Source organism: Hemicordylus capensis, chromosome 6 (genome assembly GCF_027244095.1).
Source record: "Hemicordylus capensis ecotype Gifberg chromosome 6, rHemCap1.1.pri, whole genome shotgun sequence".
Taxonomy (NCBI): domain Eukaryota; kingdom Metazoa; phylum Chordata; class Lepidosauria; order Squamata; family Cordylidae; genus Hemicordylus; species Hemicordylus capensis.
The window spans coordinates 45,155,707-45,175,818 of record NC_069662.1 but is presented as its reverse complement, the minus strand read 5'-3'; the positions used below and the strand labels follow the sequence as shown (position 1 = coordinate 45,175,818).

General features: G+C 47.3%; 1 protein-coding gene across 1 annotated transcript in view; it reads left to right on the top strand.

Moving 5' to 3' along the window:
- Nucleotides 1–20,112, top strand: part of FTSJ3 (FtsJ RNA 2'-O-methyltransferase 3) — a 46,777-nt gene that overhangs the window by 8,507 nt on the left and 18,158 nt on the right. The window contains exons 4-11 of the mRNA XM_053260055.1: nt 156–235; nt 2,035–2,134; nt 3,671–3,865; nt 12,285–12,400; nt 12,892–12,996; nt 13,137–13,237; nt 14,207–14,287; nt 14,545–14,706. Of these exons, the coding sequence (XP_053116030.1) occupies nt 156–235; nt 2,035–2,134; nt 3,671–3,865; nt 12,285–12,400; nt 12,892–12,996; nt 13,137–13,237; nt 14,207–14,287; nt 14,545–14,706 (940 nt within the window). The remainder of the gene's footprint in view (nt 1–155; nt 236–2,034; nt 2,135–3,670; nt 3,866–12,284; nt 12,401–12,891; nt 12,997–13,136; nt 13,238–14,206; nt 14,288–14,544; nt 14,707–20,112) is intronic.

The window sequence follows — 20,112 nt, the reverse complement described above, 5'->3', positions numbered from 1 at the left end:
ACCCACCCAAATGCAAAACAAGATGAACCCTGCTTAGCAAAGGGGTCTGACGTGGTATAAGGCAGCTTTGCATATTTTGGGCTGCATTGTGTAGAAATTGCTCCTTGGAATAAACCCCTGAATTCTGCCTTATCTCCCTCTCCAATTATCTTCAGGTGTTGACTTGGTCCCTATCAAGCCCATTCCTAATGTGGTAACACTGCAGGAAGACATCACCACAGAGAAATGTCGCCAGGTAACTACTGTTTTTTCTGGTACTTACCTGTGTATGCTTTCGCTGCTATTTATGACTCTCTGTCTCACCTGTGTGCCTTACAGTGGGAGACTCCTGTTCTCTTCCTCCACCTGGGTAAATTAATGCCCTCTGCAACAATGCAGGGAAGTTTGCCCATTGTGAATGTTACCAGAAAATTACTGGCATAAATTCTGTAAACTGCCTAGGGATTTAGATATTAAGCAGTATATTAATTAATTAATTAATTAATTAATTAAAAGATGTTTCCAAGCAAAATCCAAATAGTGGTGTATGTTTTCCTTTATGTCTAAGCATTCCTGTCCTTCCTTTCAGCCCGATTAAGAGCCCCAAAGCAGCTTCTGATTATTAATTTATACTGAAGATTTTTACAATACAGAATCTGAATAATATAAACGAACAAAGCACAGCAAAACAGTAACAAGTAGCCTAAGAACTATCAGCAAAAATAGAGGAGCAACAGGAACATAAATTAAAACAAAAAAGGTCCCAGGGCCCATGATGCCTTACTGAAGCTTAGCAAGTCTAGGTCTGGTCAGTGTCTGGATGGGAGATCACTGGGAATCCCAGGTATGCTGCCTTGAGTTCCCTGATGGGGCAAAAGGTGGGATATAAATGTCATTAACCTTCAAAGCCCTATACCGCCTTGGGATTGTTTTAACGAAAGGCGGTATACAGATTTAACAATAAATAAAATAAATAAATAAATACAGCTTTAGGCCAGAGTGCCTGAAGTGCCACCATCTTCATATAAACTTGCCCGCATACCAAGGTCATCTTTGGAGCCCTGCTCCAGCTGCCTCCACGTTCAGGAATGATGGAGGTGGCTACCAGGGAGAAAGTATTTCCAGCTGTGGCACCCAACCCTGGGAAGCCTGCTGACTTCTGAGGCCTGAGACTGATGTTTTTTCAGTCCCAGGTGAATACAATTTTTATCTCCCAGGCCTCTTAAATTATTTGAATTTGCTTTTAAACTCTGACAATATTGTGCTCTTGATAGGTACATAGGAAGCTGCCTTATACTGAGTCAGACCACTGGTCCATTTAGTTCAATATTGTCTACACTGCCTGACAGCAGCTTCTCCAAGGTTTCGGGCAGGAGTCTTCCCCAGCCCTACCTGGAGATGCTGCCAGGGATTGAACCAGGGACCTTCTGCATGCAAAGCAGATGCTCTGCCATTGAGTGACAGCCTATAGCCCCATCCCCAAAGGTGATGTATATGGCTCTCCCATCCAGGCCCTGACCACAGCAAGACCTGCTTAGCTTCAGCAAGGGGGCTGTATCATGTATCCCTTAGACCAGGGATTCTCAATGTTAGGTGCCCAGATGTTATTGGACTTCAACTCCCATAACCCCCCGCCCCAGAGTTCTTTGGTCAGGGATTATGGGAGTTGAATTCCAATAACATCTGGGGACCCAACGTTGAGAATCCCTACCTTAGACCATGCTCTGGCACCCTTTCATTGTTGCTCTGCTGTTTTACAGCACAATCCTGTGCATGTTTACTCAGAAGTAAGTCCTGCTGTGTTTAATGAATCTTACTTGCAGATCAGTGTCATAGGATTTCAGTCTACATCCGTTTCAAGTGTGTTTAACCCTTTTGCTGTGGTTTGTTTTAAGTTTTAAATTCTTCATTTTGTAAGCTGTCTGAAAATTGAACAGGGAAGGGTGGGTTATACATACATACATACGTACATACATAAACCCACATATATATACCCAGCGGGATGAGGACTGCAGGTGCCTATGCTCAAGACCTGCCTCTCTTGCTCTCCCCCAGGTCCTGCGGAAGGAACTGAAGACATGGAAGGTGGATGTTGTGCTGAATGATGGGGCACCCAACGTGGGAGCCAGCTGGATCCATGATGCCTTTTCACAAGGTATGGGACCTCTGGAAGTCTTTCCCACCTGTGACATATGCGTCTTGTGATGCAGGAAGGGAATTGCACAATGCAGCCAGAGCTGTACCCTAGAACTGGAACTGGTTCACATAGTAACCTGACATGCATGTTCTATCCATGATGGGGTGCAGGAGGGAGTCTCAGACCAATGCATGTGCATCCATGCTTATGCAAGCCTGCATTGCGAGTATTATTTGCCCACTGAAAAAAGGCATGGGGTGTATAGACCTAGAGATCCATGCAGGTAGCCATCAAATAATACAAGGCATTCCATACACAGTGAAATCATTCCCAGGACTTTACTAGGGGCACAACCTCATATAGGAACATAGGAAGCTGTCATATACTGAGTCAGACCATTGGTCTGTCTAGCTCAGCATTGTCTCCACAGACTGGCAGTGGCTTCTTCAAGGTTGCAGGCAGGAATCTCTCTCAGCCCTATCTTGGAGATGCTGCCAGGGAGGGAACTTGGAACCTTCTGCTCTTCCCAGAGTGGATCCATCCCCTAAGGGGAATATCTTACAGTGCTCACACATCTAGTCTCCCATTCAAATGCAACCATGGTGGACCCTGCTTAGCTAGTGGGACAAGTCATGCTTGCTACCACAAGACCAGCTCTTCTGGTGTAAGACGGTGTAAGATGCATCTTTGTGTGGCCCGTCATTTCTGGCTGGGTATTGAGAAATTGGGGCCAGTCTCCGAGTATGAGAAATGTGCTTCAATTGTGCAAACAGCAACAAAAAAGCACTAGTCTTACAGTTCTTGGGCAGTAGGGGGTAATGGTATATGGCCCTTGTCCTAAGACGGGGTTCCCAAACGTGGCTCCCGAGGTGTTGGACTACAACTCCCATCATCCCCAGACACAATGGCCTTTGAGTTGTAGTCCAACATTTGGGGACCCAAGCTTGGAAACTCCAATTTTAGGATTTGGTTGTTTCTCCCAAAATAATAATACTTGGCATTTTGAGTGATCAGAGCATTTGGAATACATTAAGACATGTCACACAACTGAAAACTGGGTAAGACAAGTGTCCTACCCAGCTTCAGGATCTGTGTGTGCTCCTGATTTTTGATAGTAGGTAGCGATGTGCATCCACGGAGTCCACGTGCGTGCTGGTGTCACACAGAGGCAGCTTGGAGACGTCCCGCCAGCACACAGGCATAGCTGGGGCAAGCACTGGGATGATAGCAATGGCGGCGACCAGAGGAGGAGCCAGTAGGGACCTGCTCTCCTCCGTTTTAAGGGGACTTTGTAAGCCCTCCATTTTAAAGGGATGCGCCCTATGATTCAGCAGCCGAATCACAATTCGGCACATCCCTAATTGTATGTGAGCAAAAGACTAGCTGGGTATGATGCTTGCCCTTGTTACCTTGCAGTCTTTACATCCCAACCCTGTAAATGGAGTGCTGTTATCTGCATACTACAAATGGGAGTGTGGGTGTGTAAGCCCGTGACTAGCTTTCCCTTGGCATCTTCTCACTGCCTTTCCCCTCTGCTCCACTCTCTCCTCTCAGCCAGCCTTACGCTGTCGGCGCTCAAGCTGGCCTGTGACTTCCTCTCCAAGGGTGGCTGGTTCATCACCAAGGTTTTCCGCTCTCGGGACTACCAGCCCCTCCTGTGGATCTTCCAGCAGCTCTTCCACAAGGTGCAAGCCACCAAGCCGCAGGCCTCGCGCAATGAGTCAGCTGAGATCTTTGTGGTCTGCCAGGGTGAGTCCAGGGTTGGCGACAAGTGGGCGGGGGCACAGGTGCAGGAGGAGGTGGGTGCTGGGATGGCAAGGAAGCTGGCAGGCAATTGCATGGAGCAGCTAGTGCAACGCAGTAGCAGGGTTGCTGGCATATGGAGCTTAGATGTGAAGCCTACGTGCAGTGCTGGGCTTTAATCCTGGAACCTGAATTCAGTGCTGGGATATATATATGAAGAGAGGACAGAGAGTGCCCTGAGCTTGTGCAGAGAACTTATTTGTTGCCACTGAGTAGCGCCAACATCTGGAACCCAAAGAAAGGTGTTAAAAGTCACTGCTGGCAATAAGGAGGATTCAGACCTTGGCACATTGTCATGGCATAACGATTAAACAACATGGCACACCAATTAGAGTACAGGAGGACCTTGTTAATCGCAGGTCCAGCACTCACGGTTTTCTGTATCTATGGTTGGGTAATATCTTTATTCATTCATCAAATTTGTACACTGCCTCAAACATTCATCTCGGGGCAGTTAACAATAGCATAAAACAAGTTAAAAACATATACAAAAAACTTAAAACAATTTAAAAATAAACCAGAGATTAAAACCTAAACATTTTTAGGAAGCTGAGAAAGCTTGGGCAAAAAGATGGGTTTTCAGGTGTTTTTTGAAAATTGCCAGAGATGGGGAGGATCATAATAGGCACCCATCCTCAGTATACGCAATAAAAAACTGGGATGGGGGATTAAACCCATGTATCTGCAGGTCGGGGATGGCCAGAAATGATCTCAGAGGTAACTTCTGGCCACCATTTTGACTTTGCCAGTGATTGGGAGCCATTTTATGGCTCATTTTAAAAAAACACAAACTGAAAAAACTGTGATTTTTGGCTGATTTTATCTTCTGGGGGGCATTGCTGGAACTCAGGGGACCTGCGGAGCACAGTAGGGCACTTTATTTTGTGTTTTTTCATCGGTTTTCACCTGTTTCCCTGGCCTTCAGAACCTAACCCCTGGATTCCCAATGCCTCAGTGTTTGTGGTTCCAGTATCTGCAGCACTAACCCAGAATGGAACCCCCACGAATTCCGAGGTTTTCCTGTATGCCAGAGATTTGGGCCATGGTTCAGTGGCAGAACATCTGCTTTGCATGCAGAAGGTCCCAGGTTCAATCCCTGGTATCTCCAGGTAGGGCTGGGAAAAACACCTGCCTGAAACCTTGGAGAGATGCTGGCAGCCCAACCCGAATACTGAGCTAGATGGCCCAGTGGTCTGGCTCGGTATAAGGTAACTCTCTATGTTCCTAGGAGGGAGGCTGAGACTTAACATGCCTTTTCTTCTGTGATGCTTCCAGATATGGGAGACACGGAAGAGGTGCCACTTTGCCATAATTGAAGGCACAGGTCTGAGTTTGATCAATTTAGGGCTGTCAACCAATTTAGTAGTAAATCTTTATTTGGCTACTGGCCATAACAAACTGAAGGAACATTATGAAATTAAATCCAAGAGCAGTATTTCTATAGGTGAATAGATCTCTTTCAATCTCAAGGACCATGCTCAAATAAGCAGGATACAGGTTGTCATAACATATACAGTTAGTCGTTAAAACTAAGTGTTTTAACTAACCAAATCAGTTAAACAGTTAGTTAAAGCAGTTTACTAACTAAAACTAACTATGCAATCTATTTGCACAGGATAAAATCTTTGCACTTAACTCTGCTGCAAGGGCAAATAAAGTCAGCTATTGAGTTATATACCTGTTACTGTTGGCTTATCAGAATGCTTTTTTGGGAGGGGGGGGGTTGACTTGACCAAGAAGCTGTTCTAGATACTGTGGCTTATTTCCTTGTGAATAGGGCAACTCATCCAGTAGTGGGTTGAGTTCCCTAAAGTCCTCACTTAGGTATGTGGAAATATAACTCTATTCTCTTCATGAAGCAGAACTGACAAACTCTTCTTGCTAACAGACGCCGGGAAATGTTTTCTCCTCTTAAGTTTTGTAGTTATCCCATTGGTATAGAAATGGAACAGCAATGTTATTAAGTTGTTGTTTGGTAACAGAGAATGTCTTTCTCGGTTGCTGGAAGGCAGGGACATCTCCATGGGTTATCCTCCTCCAGGAGCTCCAAGGCAGGACCGATTTGGTTGGATAAAAAGAAAAGGACATGCCTGCCTGAGCCCGAGGGGGATAACCTCGCCCCAGTTCTTTCTGTCCTTCAGCAGCTCCAGGCAGTTTCCTTTTCTCTCTCTTAGCTTTTCAGCGTTTTTACCTTTATTCTTTTTCTGTTTAGCTTCTCCTCTGTTTAGTTCCTGTTTTTAGTGGCTTCTCCTCTTCCGCCTCATTCATTCATATACATACACACACACACACACACACACACACACACACACACACACACACACACACCTTCCCCTCCCCCTCTACCCTCTTTCTCCTTCCCTCCTCCGTTGCATGGAACAGGCTTCGAGGGGCAGGAAGATTGTTTTATTCCCGAGGGGACTGAACCAGAAAGCTTTTGGGCCCGGGCGTTCACGGCCCTTCTGAGGCCCGTTTTTAGCCCGCCAAGCCTCGCCGGAAGCAATGGCTTCCGAGGAGCCACCCACTTGTCCGACAGCCGCACAACCAGCAGTCCTTTCGGTCGCTTCTCAGCCGTCTGACTGTGCCGCTGCTGCTCTCCTGGCAGCTTCTCCGGCCGCTGCTTAGCTGCCCGAAGAGCCTGCCTCATCCGCGGTGGGGCCGGCCACTTCTCAGCTTCCCACGCCGCTAGCTAGCGGAGCTGCCGCTCATCTCCCGCCCTCTGGCCGAGAGACAAGGTCCACAGCGGCCCGCAGGAAGGCCGAATTGCAGGCAGTCCTTGAGGAGCTTCGCTTCTGCAGGCAGCCCCTGCCGAACTCTCCACCGCCCTCAGAGGAGATCTGGGCCATCGACGCCCAGGCCAACTGAAAACAGCAAAAAATTGCGGCATCTTCTCCACATCTGTCGACCGCAAATACTTCTCATGTGGGACCTGGGGATAAGGGTCACTGCCCTTCGACCTCACGGGGCAGGGGGGTTGGGCCCCAAAACTTCTTCCTCTTCCTCAACTGGGCTCAGTTCTGTTACTGCTGCCAACCAGAGTCCAGCCATTTCACTCCCCAAAGTGATCCCACCTGAGTGGCAGGCCTGGTTTAAAAATGCGATTGTGGACACTGTGCTGCAAGTCAGGCCACCTAAAAAGCCTAAAGTGAAAAAGGCAAAGAGGAAATCCAGACGGAGGACTCCCAGCCCTGATTCTTGCTCTAGCGCTTCTGTTAGTCCTACCCCCAAAAAAGCTACAGTTAAGGGTTAACATACTGAGGCAGTTCCTACTTTTGTCATTGATCAGGATCACTCCTCTGAGTCCGAGACATCCCATGGGAACCCATACCTGATCCTGATTCAGATACAGCCCCAACCAAGGAGAAGGGTGGTTTGGTCAGACGGGGAGGAAAGGGACTCCGCTCTGGTGTCACAACGTTTATTTGTGGTGGAGGACTACCCCAACTCATGAACAAGATTATAAAAACAATTGGTCTGACTGCTAAATCCAATCAGGAACCCGATCCTGCTGCAAAAGGGGAGTTGGTGTTCCTTAGGGCAAAAGCAAAAATATCTTGTTACCCATGCCCGATCTTTTTTCAGATGTGGTAAAAGAAGAATGGCTCCTTCCAGCATCAAACCACAGACCAGTGGCGATAGCAAGCAAGTTTTATTCTTTCCAACAGGAGGCATCAGACATGTTTAAAAAAACACCTAATACCGATGCCCCAATAGCTCAACTGGTGTCTGGCTCCTTGGTCCCTAAGAACGGCGAAGCCTCCCTCAAGGACCTTGGGGATAGGAAGGCAGAACTCTCCTTCAAGCGTGTTCACGACAATTCGGCTCTGGTCACTCGGGCCACCTCGACGGCATCTATGGCAGCCAGGGCGTCTCTGCTCTGGGTTGGTGACCTCATTAGCGACCCACCATCTGATCCAGTAAAGATGCGCCAACAATTGATGAAGATACAGAAGGCACAGGCATTTATGGCTGACACCACCTTGGATGCAATTCGTTTTTTGGCATGGGTGTCTGCCGCCGCAGTAGTGGGCAGATGCCACGTGGCTTAAAAATTGGCAAGTAGATGCCAACTCTAAACTCAACCTTTCTTCCGTTCCATATGATGCCTCGAAGCTCTTCAGGGACACAGCCTTGAAGGACGTTCTGATAGACTCTGAAGACAAGCGGAAGACGATGCCCTCTTCCACCGCCAAAAAACCTGAGAGAGCGCCCTTTCGGAAATCCCTGCAATACCAGCATTCCAATCAGCCCTTTTGGGGCTTTCGCTCTTTCCGAGGCACAGACTACAGAAGCCAGAGAGGCTTCTGGAATAGACAACGCCACTCTTTCAGGGGCCCCGGCACCTTCAAACCCGCACCACAATCCAAGCAAAAACATCAACAATGACGTGAGGCCTACCTGGCATGGAGAGCGTTTGTCACAGTTTCTCCATGCCTGGGAATCCCTCACTTCAGATGCCTGGCTCTTAGGAGTTATCAGACAAGGGTACAGAATAGAATTCCACTCTCCTCCCTTCTACAAGTTCCTTCTAACCCCAAGGTCATGGTCCTTGGCGAAGCATTCTCAGACGTTACAAGCGATCCAGCACCTTCAGGACATCAAGGCAATTGAACCAGTGCCCACTTCGCAGGAGGGAAGAGGCGTTTATTCTATTCTTTTCACGGTACCCAAAAAAGACGGCACCCAAAGGGCCGTCCTGGACTTGAAACGCTTAAACAAGTCAGTTTGCCGGATTCACTTCCACATGGAAACCCTAAGATCAATCTCAGAGGCCTTGCATCAGCACGACCTGCTAGCTTCCATCGACTTAAAAGAAGCCTACCTACATGTTCCAATTCACCCAGACAGCAGAAAATTCCTTCGGTTCAAATGCGCAGGCTGGCATTTCCAATACGTGGCCCTGCCCTTCAGCCTCTCCTCTGCTCCTCGGGTGTTCACAAAGATCCTGGCGCCCCTGGTGGCTCACCTTTGCCTCCACGGGGTGTGGGTCTTTGCATACCTAGACAACTTGCTTCTTCAGTCATGCTCACCTCAAGAGGCCCAAAGAGACCTCCAGTCCACCCTGTCAGCGCTGGATCTTCACGGTTTCCTCGTAAACCATGAAAAGAGTCCGCTGACCCCATCACACCACTTACGCCACTTAGGAGTAATAATAGACACAAAAAAGGCAACCCTGTCTCTCCCTCCAGACTGCCTGTCCACTCTTCAGTCAGAAATCAAGTTAGTTTTATCGACTCCAACAATTCCGCTCATCACACTGGCGCGTCTGCTGGATTTAATGGTAGCAGCACTGGATTCTGTGCCTTGTGCGCGTTTCCATCTACGCACCCTGCAATGGTTTCTGCTCCCCTTCCAGAGGGAAATAGCCAGGAAATCAAAACTCAAAGTAAATCTTCCAGACTCAACATGGACGTCCCTTCACTGGTGGTTAAATTCCAACAACCTTCTTCTACCAGTCAAATCCTTCCTGGACACCCCCCCCCCCGATCATCCTATTTACAGACGCAAGCGACAGAGGCTGGGGGGCTCACTGCTCAAATCTATCAACTCGGGGACTCTGGTCACGACAAGAACAAGAGCACAGCATAAACTGGAGAGAACTTCGAGCAATCAGGTTAGCTCTCCTAGTCTTCCGGTCCTCTCTCCATGCTACTCACATGTTAGTCAAGACAGACAACACAACGGCTAAAGCATACATCAACCGGGAGGGAGGGAGGAACTCACGCTCTTTGCATCAAGAAGCGACGCTTCTACTGGCCTCGGCAGAAAAACATCTGGAATCCATAATAGCCCATCACGTCAAGGGAGAACTGAATGTAGTAGCGGACTGGCTCAGTCGCACGGATGTTTCCCCAGGGGAGTGGAGTCTACATCCCAAGATTTTCCATCAGATCACGGGTCGCATGGGAGTCCCAGTGCTGGACCTGTTCGCAACCCTGGCCAACACGAAACTTCCTAGGTTCATGTAAAGATTCCCTTCCACAGGCACAGCAGCAGTGGACGCCATGTCAGCCCAGTGGCCAAAAGGGCTCCTCTACGCCTTTCCACCGACTCTCCTACTAGCAAGAGTCCTTCGCAGGATCCGTCTTCTTTGAGCTGAGGTAATTCTCATAGCGCCCTTCTGGCCCCAGCGTCCCTGGTTCCCGGAGTTGCTTCACATTTCGGTCGCTCCCCCATGGGAGCTACTGCCAACACAGGATCTGCCGTCGCAAGGCCCGCTCCTCCATCCCAACCCTGCTTGGTTGCGTCTTGCCGCCTGGAGACTGAGCGGCAGATCCTGAACTGGCAAGGATTCAAGGGAGGAGTACTAGACACAGTGTTGGCATTGCGCCGAGCAGCAACGGAAAGAGTATACCAATATACCTGGAGGACCTTTTTACGTTGGATGGCATGCCGTTCCATTCCAAGGAGCTCTCGTTCTCTACACCACCTTCTTCATTTCCTTCAGGAGGGACTGGAGAAGGGACTCAGGCCAAATACCCTAAAAAGACAGGCAGCTTCTCTGCTCCCTTTACTTTCAGATGGCACATCCCAATCCCCTCAAGCACATGCTCATCTCCGCCGTTTTCTGAGGGGTGCATCTCTGCTATCACGGCCAACAGTCCACCGATTTCCCTCTTGGGACTTGCATATTGTCCTTCACGCCCTACAATCACAGCCTTTTGAACCCATACGATCCATACCCATCCGGGTTTTGTCATTCAAGTTAGCCTTCCTTGTCGCAGTCACATCCGCTAGGAGGGTTTCAGAACTCAGTGCTCTGTCAGTGAACAAATCATTCTGCATTTTTCTCGAAGACGCGGTACGCTTGGTCCCAGATCCATTTATTTATTTATATATTATTTATTGTTTACATTTATATCCTGCTCTTCCTCCAAGGAGCCCAGAGCAGTGTACTACATACTTGAATTTCTCCTCACAACAACCCTGTGAAGTAGGTTAGGCTGAGAGAGAAGTTACTGGCCCAGAGTCACCCAGCTAGTATCATGGCTGAATGGGGATTTGAACTCGGGTCTCCCCGGTCCTAGTCCAGCACTCTAACCGCTACACGACGCTGGCTCCTTGCGTCCAAAGGTCTCGTCCACTTTTCACTTGTCGCAGGATGTTTTCCTACCATCTTTTTGTCCCAAGCCTTCCCACCCTTCAGAAAAGAGGTGGTACAAGTTGGATGTTCGACGCTGTTTGAAAGTCTACATAAAACATTCAGCCTCATTCAGGACCTCTGAGAGTATGTTTGTGTCTTTTCACCCCCGGTCCATGGGATCAGCTGTATTGTCTGCTACCATAGTAAGATGGATCAAGGCGTGCATCACTATGGCTTACGAAGTCCAACGCCTCTGGCATCCATTCTGGCTCATTCGATGAGGGCGGCAGCAACTTCAGCGGCATTCTCCACAAATGCCTCAGTAGAAGAGATATGCAGAGCAGCCACGTGGGCGTCATACTCTACCTTCACGAGGCACTACAAAATCGACGAATACGCCTCCGCCAGAGCCGCCTTTGGAAGGCAGGATCTGCAGGAGGTCCTCTTTCGACAGTAGGTCAGACGGCTCCCACCCGTATTGGTCAGCTGTGGTATGTCCCATGGAGATGTCCTCGCCTTCCAGCAACCGAGAAAGGAGCATTGGTTTCACTTACCGTGAAGGCTTCTTCTGGTTGCTGAAGCCAGAGACATCTCGGCCCACCCAGCTGCAGTACTCTGACCTACTCTCGACAAGACTCCTGTTTTCTGCAGCCCTATATAGATCAGGCCACCGTTCTTTCCTATCTTTTCTCCGCAGTTTCTTGCCTGTTGGTTTACAGTCTTATTTTCTCTGTATACAGGGCACGTCTTCCTTTACCTTCTGAGTCTGAAAGAACTGGGGCGGGGTTATCCCCCTCAGGCTCAGGCAGGCGTATCCTGTTCTTTTTATCCAATCAAATCGGTCCTGCCTTAGAGTTCCTGGAGGAGGATAACCCATGGAGATGTCCCTGGCTTCAGCAACCAGAAGAAGCCTTCACGGTAAGTGAAACCAATGCTCTTTTTCCTTAGGCATATATTTTATTTTTGTCATTAGTTCTATCTTGTTCTTCCATTACACAGCTCGGAGTGGCTTGCATGGGGTCCCAGTGATCTCCCATCCGAGCACTGAGCAGCATCGTAGCTTCAGTGTAACTACTGCATCAAGTGCTCCCAGGCCATTGGCACTCAAAAGCAACCTCTTAAAGTTATGCAAGATGTCAGTTAAAGCAGAATAATCATATATTTCAGATCTTTAATTGGCTAATGGCTAGTAATTCATAGCCTCAGTTCCCCATGTACTTAAGCAACACTTGTGTAGCTTATCATTAATGTCCTCTCTCTTTATCTCCCCCCTCCCCGCAGGCTACTTGGCCCCAGATAAAATTGACAACAGATTCTTTGACCCAAAGTTTGCCTTCAAGGAAGTGGAAGTGCAGGCCAAGTCTGTGAGTGAACTGGTGTCCCAGAAGAAGCCAAAGGTCAGTTGGGAGGAAGCTTTCAAGAAATGTTTTTTTGTTCTGAGATTTCTAACTTACCTGAAGGAATCTGGGCCTCTGTGACAGTTTCAAACAACATCTGACAGCCAGGGAGATCAGAGAAGGGCAAAGAGCAATAGCCATGGGAACATGGACAAGGAGCTGTTAATGGAACGGAGTGCCTGCAAATTCTGTCTCTCCTCTCAGATATCTACGTCAGACATAGACCCCAAATTTTCAGACTTTTTCCTGCACCCGTGAGGGCTCGAATCTTGTTTTTTAAAACCCTGTACAAATTGAGCATGAGGCATCCTGTGACTTTGATGTCATGGAGAGTGAATGGAATCAAGGTTGTTGACATCCTGAATGCTGGGAGAAATGAGATTTAAGGTCTTGGTTTGTTGGGTATAGGAGGGTGGTGTGGTGTGACTGCAGCTCAGGTGTACTCTTCATAGGCTTTTCTTTCTCTGATCTTGCCACCTGCTTTCAAACAGGCAGAAGGATATGAAGATGGTGCCACGGTTCTTTATAACCGCTACACACTGACAGACTTCTTGAGGGCCTCCAACCCTGTTGACTTTCTTGCCAAGGCTAATGAGGTGAGAGAGTGTTCCGCAGTGTGGGAAGGGAAGGACTGAGTGTTGAAGGTGGATGGCTCATCAAGACGGTAGCCAGATTAGTATGTGAACCATTGAGGTGGTGAACCAGCCAGTTTTCTGCTCCCCCTCTTGCCTTCTAGATTGTCTTGGACAATGAAGAGCTGGGACGCCACAGTGCTACTACTGAGGAGGTGCGCCATTGCTGCCGGGACATCCGCGTTCTGGGCCGTAAGGAGCTCCGGTACGAGTGATGGCTTGTATGAGCGAGATTTGAGATGTAGGCTGGGCAAGACCTATCTTCATCTTCCAGCCACTGAATTTGTGACCACTTAGCTGTCCTACTATTGAGCTGTCTCCAAGACAAGATAGTGGTAGCCATCCCCTGTGGTTAGTTCCCAGTGTCTGGTAGCCAAAAGCTTGCTGTAGCTGAACATGGCAGTTCTGTTCCTTGCTCTTATAGCTAATAGCCGTTAATAAGCAAATTAGTGGAATCTAGGTCTAGTATTTTTCTCCTGAATGTGATTTTAATTTCTTAAAAATTAGAGATTTTAAAAAATGGTGTGATCTTAATTTTTAATAGCATGTTGTGGCCATGAAAAAGGAAATCTAGCAGTAAGGAGGTAAATAAGATTATTTTCATTTTATGTTGTTTTTCTCTCCTATACTCTGATTTTGCTAGTCTGTGAGGACAGGCAAGCCGTTATGTAAGCTACCAAATCCCAGACCACTGGAAATCTTATTTTGGCCACCTTTTTAGCTTCTGAGGTTTCGGCAGACATTGCCCACGCACTTTCAAACATATCTTTGCCATCATAAGGACTAGAAACCCTAGAATAAAAAAATCAGAATTCTGTGCCGAATTCCACATTATCAGTGCTCCCACTGAATTGTGGCATATACAAAGCTCTGGACATAGATGCTGAAAGGGAGTTTTAGCTGCCTTGTTCGCAGCCCCAGCAGGGTCCCCTCTAACAGGGGTTCCCAGATGTTGTTAACTGCAACTCCCAGCATACCCTAGCAACAATAGCCTTTGCTTGGGAATCATGGGAGTTGTAGTCAACAGCATCTGGGAACCCCTGTTGGAGGGAACACTGAGTCCCAACTCTCTGGTGGCCATTGGTCACAACGCTGTTAGCACTGCCCACCAACACAGGGACTCTTTCAACCTTCTCAGTGCATCACGTCTTCCTGTCCTCTCATCCCTGCTCAGGGCCCTGCTGAATTGGAGAACAAAGCTGAGGCGTTTTGTGGCCAAGAAGCTGAAAGATCAGGCCAAGGAAATAGATATCAGGTAAGAGGTCTGGGCTCCACCCTGGGGGATTTGCTTGTGGGAATGACGAACCCTAGGCCAGGCTTGCTCAACTTTGCCCCCCCCCCGATGTTTTTGGACTACAACTCCCACAATCCCCAGCCACAGTGGTCAATAGCCAGGGATCATGGGAGTTGTAGGCCAACATCTGCAGGAGGGCTGATGTTGAGCAGGCCTGCCCTAGGCCAACGGGAGAAGAAACTGGTCTGGGTGTTCAAGGTCTCCCTCTCTGTTGCTAGCTTGAGCTCTGGTGAGGAAGGTGAAGGAGAGGAAGAAACGCAGCCCACACAGGCAGATCCAGAGCCCCAGGATGGAGAGGAACAAGAAGAAAAGCAGGAGGAGGAGGAGCTGGAGCTAAAACTTGCTGAGCTCAAAGCCCAAGAGATGGCAGAGCTAAAGAAGTAAGTTTGGAAGTGGCATGAAAGGAATGTTGGTGGCCCATTATTACTCTCGGTGTGCTTGAGATTGCACCAGGGAGCAGAGTGTTGTGCCAGGACATCTGGGGAAACTTGGCGCATACTCGTGCTACAAGTTTAAACTGGTTTAAGCATCATAGCTCCTAACACATGAGAACATTCTCATATTTGTGAGGATGCTGAAAATGCTTGCTTTTAGAGTCTCCTAATGTCTGTCTGTCTTGGTGTCCTTGGTTAGGCGACACAATAGAACTTGTTTTGAAACTGGTTTCATGTTATAAGGCGATTGCTTTAAAAGTGTCTTGGTTCATGGATGCATGGTTAAGGTTGATGGTGCTGATAGCTTGAGATCTGGGGTACTGATTTGATAGCTGCCTGTTCTTCAACAAGACCATATTGTGGGAGTCTTACATTAGTGGGTGGCTAGATCTTTGCTGTGGTAGACCCTTCTATGTGTGACTTTTGGCTTCCCCCTCATTGAAAGCATCCAGAGAAGTGATCTAGATTATTCACAGGTCCCCCCTCCCCATTCTTGTGTCTTTTTCTTCTTCCTTTTACTTATAATTTCCCCCTTTTAAAATTGTGTTATAATAGAACCATATTAAAGACACCTTTTATGCAAAGTTGCTTAAAGATTCAGAGGAGTGAGTGGTGAGTGCATGTTAAAGTACCCTTGAGGCATTAACAGTCAAAATGCCTCAAGAACATACAGTATTAGGAAGATCACATTAAAAAGGAACATCAGAATAACATCCTACAACTATAAACACTTCCTAAAAGAAACAAAAATGTGTTTACCTAGAGATATTTTTATTTATTCTTGTGTTCTGCCCTTACACAAACATTCCTGCTCCCATCATGGCTCAGAAATGATAAGCAATGAAAACACTAAAATGAACTATCTAGTAATGAAACTAGACATAAAAACTGCAAGAAGAATAGGCATCAAGAGAGCCTTCTAGTGGTTGGGGTTCCAGAAACGGGTGCTACAGTCTCCCTCAATCACCAACAGGTGTCAAAATCCAAGCCAATGCTTATTTAGGAGGGGTAATTCCACAACCATATTTGGCACAAATTTACTGACGGGCCAAGTCAGTGTCGGACCCATTCCATTTTTAGGCAGATAGTGGCTGACGTCCAGACTAATCTTGCACTGATATGCCAAAGTTTTCTTTTGCAGGGAAAGTGATTTTTGGTGATCTTCCTTCTCCTTCTGCAGCCACCTATGCCTCCTGAAATGATGTCCCTGAGGGTTGAGGGACCCTTGGGGGCATAGTTGTGGAAGGCACAGGCAACTGCAGAGGGAAAGGAGATTGCTGAAAATTGCTTCTATCCCCTTCAGGCAGTGGAAAACTCTGTCAGCCCAAGGTTAGTCTGGATATTGACTGGTGGCATTAATTTATTAATCTTCTTAACAAAGAAGGTCTCAAAGCAGTTTACATTGCAGAAGGAATGAAAAGATGCTTTCCCGTCCCGAGGGGGCTCTCAGTCTTAAAAAGAAACACAAGGGAGACTCCAGCAACAGCCACCGGGAGGAATGCTGTGCCAAATATAAGGGAGCCACCACTTTAAAAGATGCCTCTTTGCCCAGTGAGCAGGAGTATTCAGACAGAACCGCCTGATGGCCGTCTGGCAGGTGGCTTAGTGGGAGCTATAGAACTTGTGTTACTTAGTGGGAGGTGATTTCAATGCAAAGATGGGGCAGGATGATACAGCTTTATATACCTATTACCATGCTGTCCCACCAGAAGATATGGGAGACTCCCTTCTCCCCGCTCCCCACCCGGCTGGCCAAGGATGGGAAATACAATTTTGCAGGCCTGTGTTTGGTCCAGTTGGCCAATTTGATTTGTGTATTCTAATGGAGCAGCAAGTGGAGACCGCCCAGCAGAATTTACCTACTGGTTTGGGAACAGGATGTCAACCGTGGATTACTGGCTTACATCCCGTAACCTGGTTAGTAGTGTTGTTCAAATGGAGCTTGACACCCGCCCTGATAGTGACCATCTCCCTTTAATTCTAAGGATGAACCTGACAGCTGGGACATCTCATTTCAGGATAAGCTCAATTTTGCTTTGGAAGTGGTGGCTGGGGAAGTATGGATTAAATGGAGTGAGAGATGGGCTCAAGTTATGGACATTTTGCTAAACTCAGATGATATGATGGAACTTCATGATGAGTTAATAAGGGGAGAAGTAGGGCTTGTATATGATCATTATGGGACACTCATTCATATAATATGAGACCACCTTGTGCCGCAGAGTATAACTGCCGGCCAGTGGGTAGGGCTAGAGGTTGGTACAACCAAGAGTGTGAAGCTGCCAAGAAGGCTCTAGTGGCAAACTATAAACTGTACTCACAAGACCCTCAACGTGCAACTCCTTCAACACTACTAGTCCTGAAAAAACAATATAAATCCTTGATCAAAGCTAAGAAAGGAGAGTCTCAAAGGTTGTCCTGGTAGCGGCAGATTGCTTCAGAGAGAAAAACTTCCCTCTTTTCTGGCAAATTACAGCTGGCTGCTTGGAGCATTATTCCTCCCATTTGACTAGTCAAGTCCCTATGGAGACATGGGAATTACACTTTAAAGCTCTCTATTCGGCCCAGGAGGAGGAACTAGCCCAAGTAGATTACCTGCTCCCTGACTGGCCACCTGTTTCAGTTGCCGAAGTTAAGAAGCTTGACTCCTTAAAAGTTGGTGAGGCCTCGGGCTGTGATTGTATCTGTTCTGAAATGATTAAGCTTAACGCAAATTGGTGGGCACCTGTGTTGGCAGCCCTTTTTATATGCATAGATCAAACCGGGCTCATACCTGAAGACTGGGGCATAGCCATAATAGTGCCCATTTTTAAAAAGGGGGATAGACGTGATCCTGCCAACTATCACCCAGTTAGCCTACTGAGTGTTGTGAGTAAGATTTACGCAAGACATTTAGATTGGAAGTTGCAAGACTGGATGGAGACCGAAGGTATTCTGGGTGATGAACAGGGCATTCAGCCATAGACCATGCCCTGGTATTACACCATCTGATTAAGAAATATAGCAACAAACCCAAGTCTTCCTGGTATGTGGCTTTTGTAGATTTCAAAGCAGCCTTTGATTCAGTCTTGAGGATACGCCTCTGGGGAAAACTCAGACACTAATATAGACAGACACTTACTCTTTCTTATTCAGAAGCTCTATGATAATGCCAGTGTGAGATGTAATCCACAAGGCTCACTTTCACATTTAATAACCACTAGTAAAGGAGTTAAACAAGGGTGCATTTTGGCACCCTCCCTGTTTAATCTTTACATAAATACCCTACCGAATAATCTCTCCGATCCAGCGCTACATTCCCCAACTATTGAGGGCGCAACTGTCCCAATCCTGCTGTATGCAGATGACGCTGCTATCATCTCACGAACTCCTGTGGGCCTTAGGAGAGCACTTAGGCTCCTGGCCACTTTCTGCAAGGACAACCAGTTGGTAATTAACTTCCAGAAATCCAAAGTGATGGTATTTGCCAAGAGGCCTAAAAGATTTAACTGGCATATAGAAGGCCATCGTATAGAGCAGGTAAATAGTTTTAAATATCTGGGTGTGGTGTTTCATGCCACTGGGTCATTGAAGGCCCATGTGGACTACGTTGCCCAACAGGCACAAAGAAGTGCTTCAGCAACATTAAGATTTTTTCGCTCCAAGGGTGGAGAAGTTGTCCCTGCAGTGCTAAAAGTTATTTGCTGCTCAATCATTGGCCCAACTTTTGTATGGCTCACAACTTGGCCCCTACCCTAACTATAGGCCTCTGGAGATAATCCAAATTAAGTTTCTTAGAGTAGTATTTAGGGTCCCTCGATGTATTTCCAATGCAGCGTTGAGCTTGGAAATGGGCTTCCAGAGGGTGGAAACAAAAGCATGGATTTTAATCCTCAGCTATTGGCTTAGGATAAATTTCTCCCCTCTGGGATTGATCCCTCTTATGTTGGCCAATGGGTTTCAGTCCACCTGGACACAAGCACTGATGGGTAAATTGTCATCACTCAGCCTCTCTGCTGAACATTTGTCATCATTAGATTACAGTCAGGCCAAGGAGATCCTCAAACAGGGGGTCTTGGACACTGAAGATCAGAACCATTTAAGCTCCATCCTGGAGACCATAAGAGGGCGCCTTGGTGACTTCAACTGGGAACCTGCTATCTATCTATCATCCCTCTCTTTACCGAGCCATCACAGGGTTTTCCTTAGAGCAACATATGATTTATTTATTATTTAATACTTTTTTAAAAATTTAATACATTTATATACCGCCCCAAACCAAAGTCTCGATGATGCCTTACCATCAGCAGTCTTATCGGGAAGGTTTTTGAAAAACCCTCTGGCCAGTTGGTTATGCCCCTTTGGCTTAAATGAGGTCGAATCTGTCCACCATGTGGTGTTGCTTTGACCTTTTTATAATGAAAGCCAGTGCAGTCTTATTTCTCCCTTGCTATCACGCTTTCCCGGCCAGAGTGTTGAATTTTACACCATACTCCTCCTGGCAGATAAGAAACCTACCACCTACAAGGTTGCCAAATTTTGTGCAGCTGCTGTTAAGATCCGTCAACGGCTAGCCTCTAGTCCTTCTTTTTAGATGTTGTTACATAAGGCTTCTATGTTGATGTATGCTGTATGATTTACTTCTTATCTAAATGCAGTATCATCTGTTTGTATATATAACTGATCAATGATTGTAATAAAGTATTTCATGTTCATGCTTTGGGGTCCTCTCCCCACAGCAGTGATGTAGTCACAAATTCAGAAGTGGAAGTGCTCTCCATGACAGCCCATCCTAATGGCCACCCCCCTCACTTAGATAGATGCGATAATTTGTTACAAGTAAAGGATCATGTAGACTCTAGTTAATGTTCTTGAATGAATGACAGGGAATGCCCACTGAAATGCACTGGTTCCTTCCAAATGGCTATAGGAATGCATGGAAATTCAGTGCATCCCATGGCCATTTGCAAGGAACCAGTGCATTTCAGTGAGCATTCCCTGTCATTTGTTTCAGGGTGCCATGACACTAGTCCACCATAGGACTTGCATGCTGACGATCCCAGATTCAGTCCCTGGCAGCATCTCCAGGTAGGGCTGGAAAAGACTTCTGCCTGAAACCATGGAGAGCTGCTGCTAGTCAGTGTAGCCAATACTGAGCTAGCTGGGCCAAGGGTATAAGGCAGCTCCCTATGTTCCTAAGACAGGAAGCATGGTAATGGTTGGAATAGCAAGAGCATCACATTATTTCCATGTAGAAAGCCAAGGGGCTTTGCGTCCCTGCTGAGACCCTGGAGGGGAAAAAGTACTGGGACTGTGCCCCTGCCCGGCCCTGCAGCACTACACCACTGCCCCACAGCCTTTGCTCCCACACTA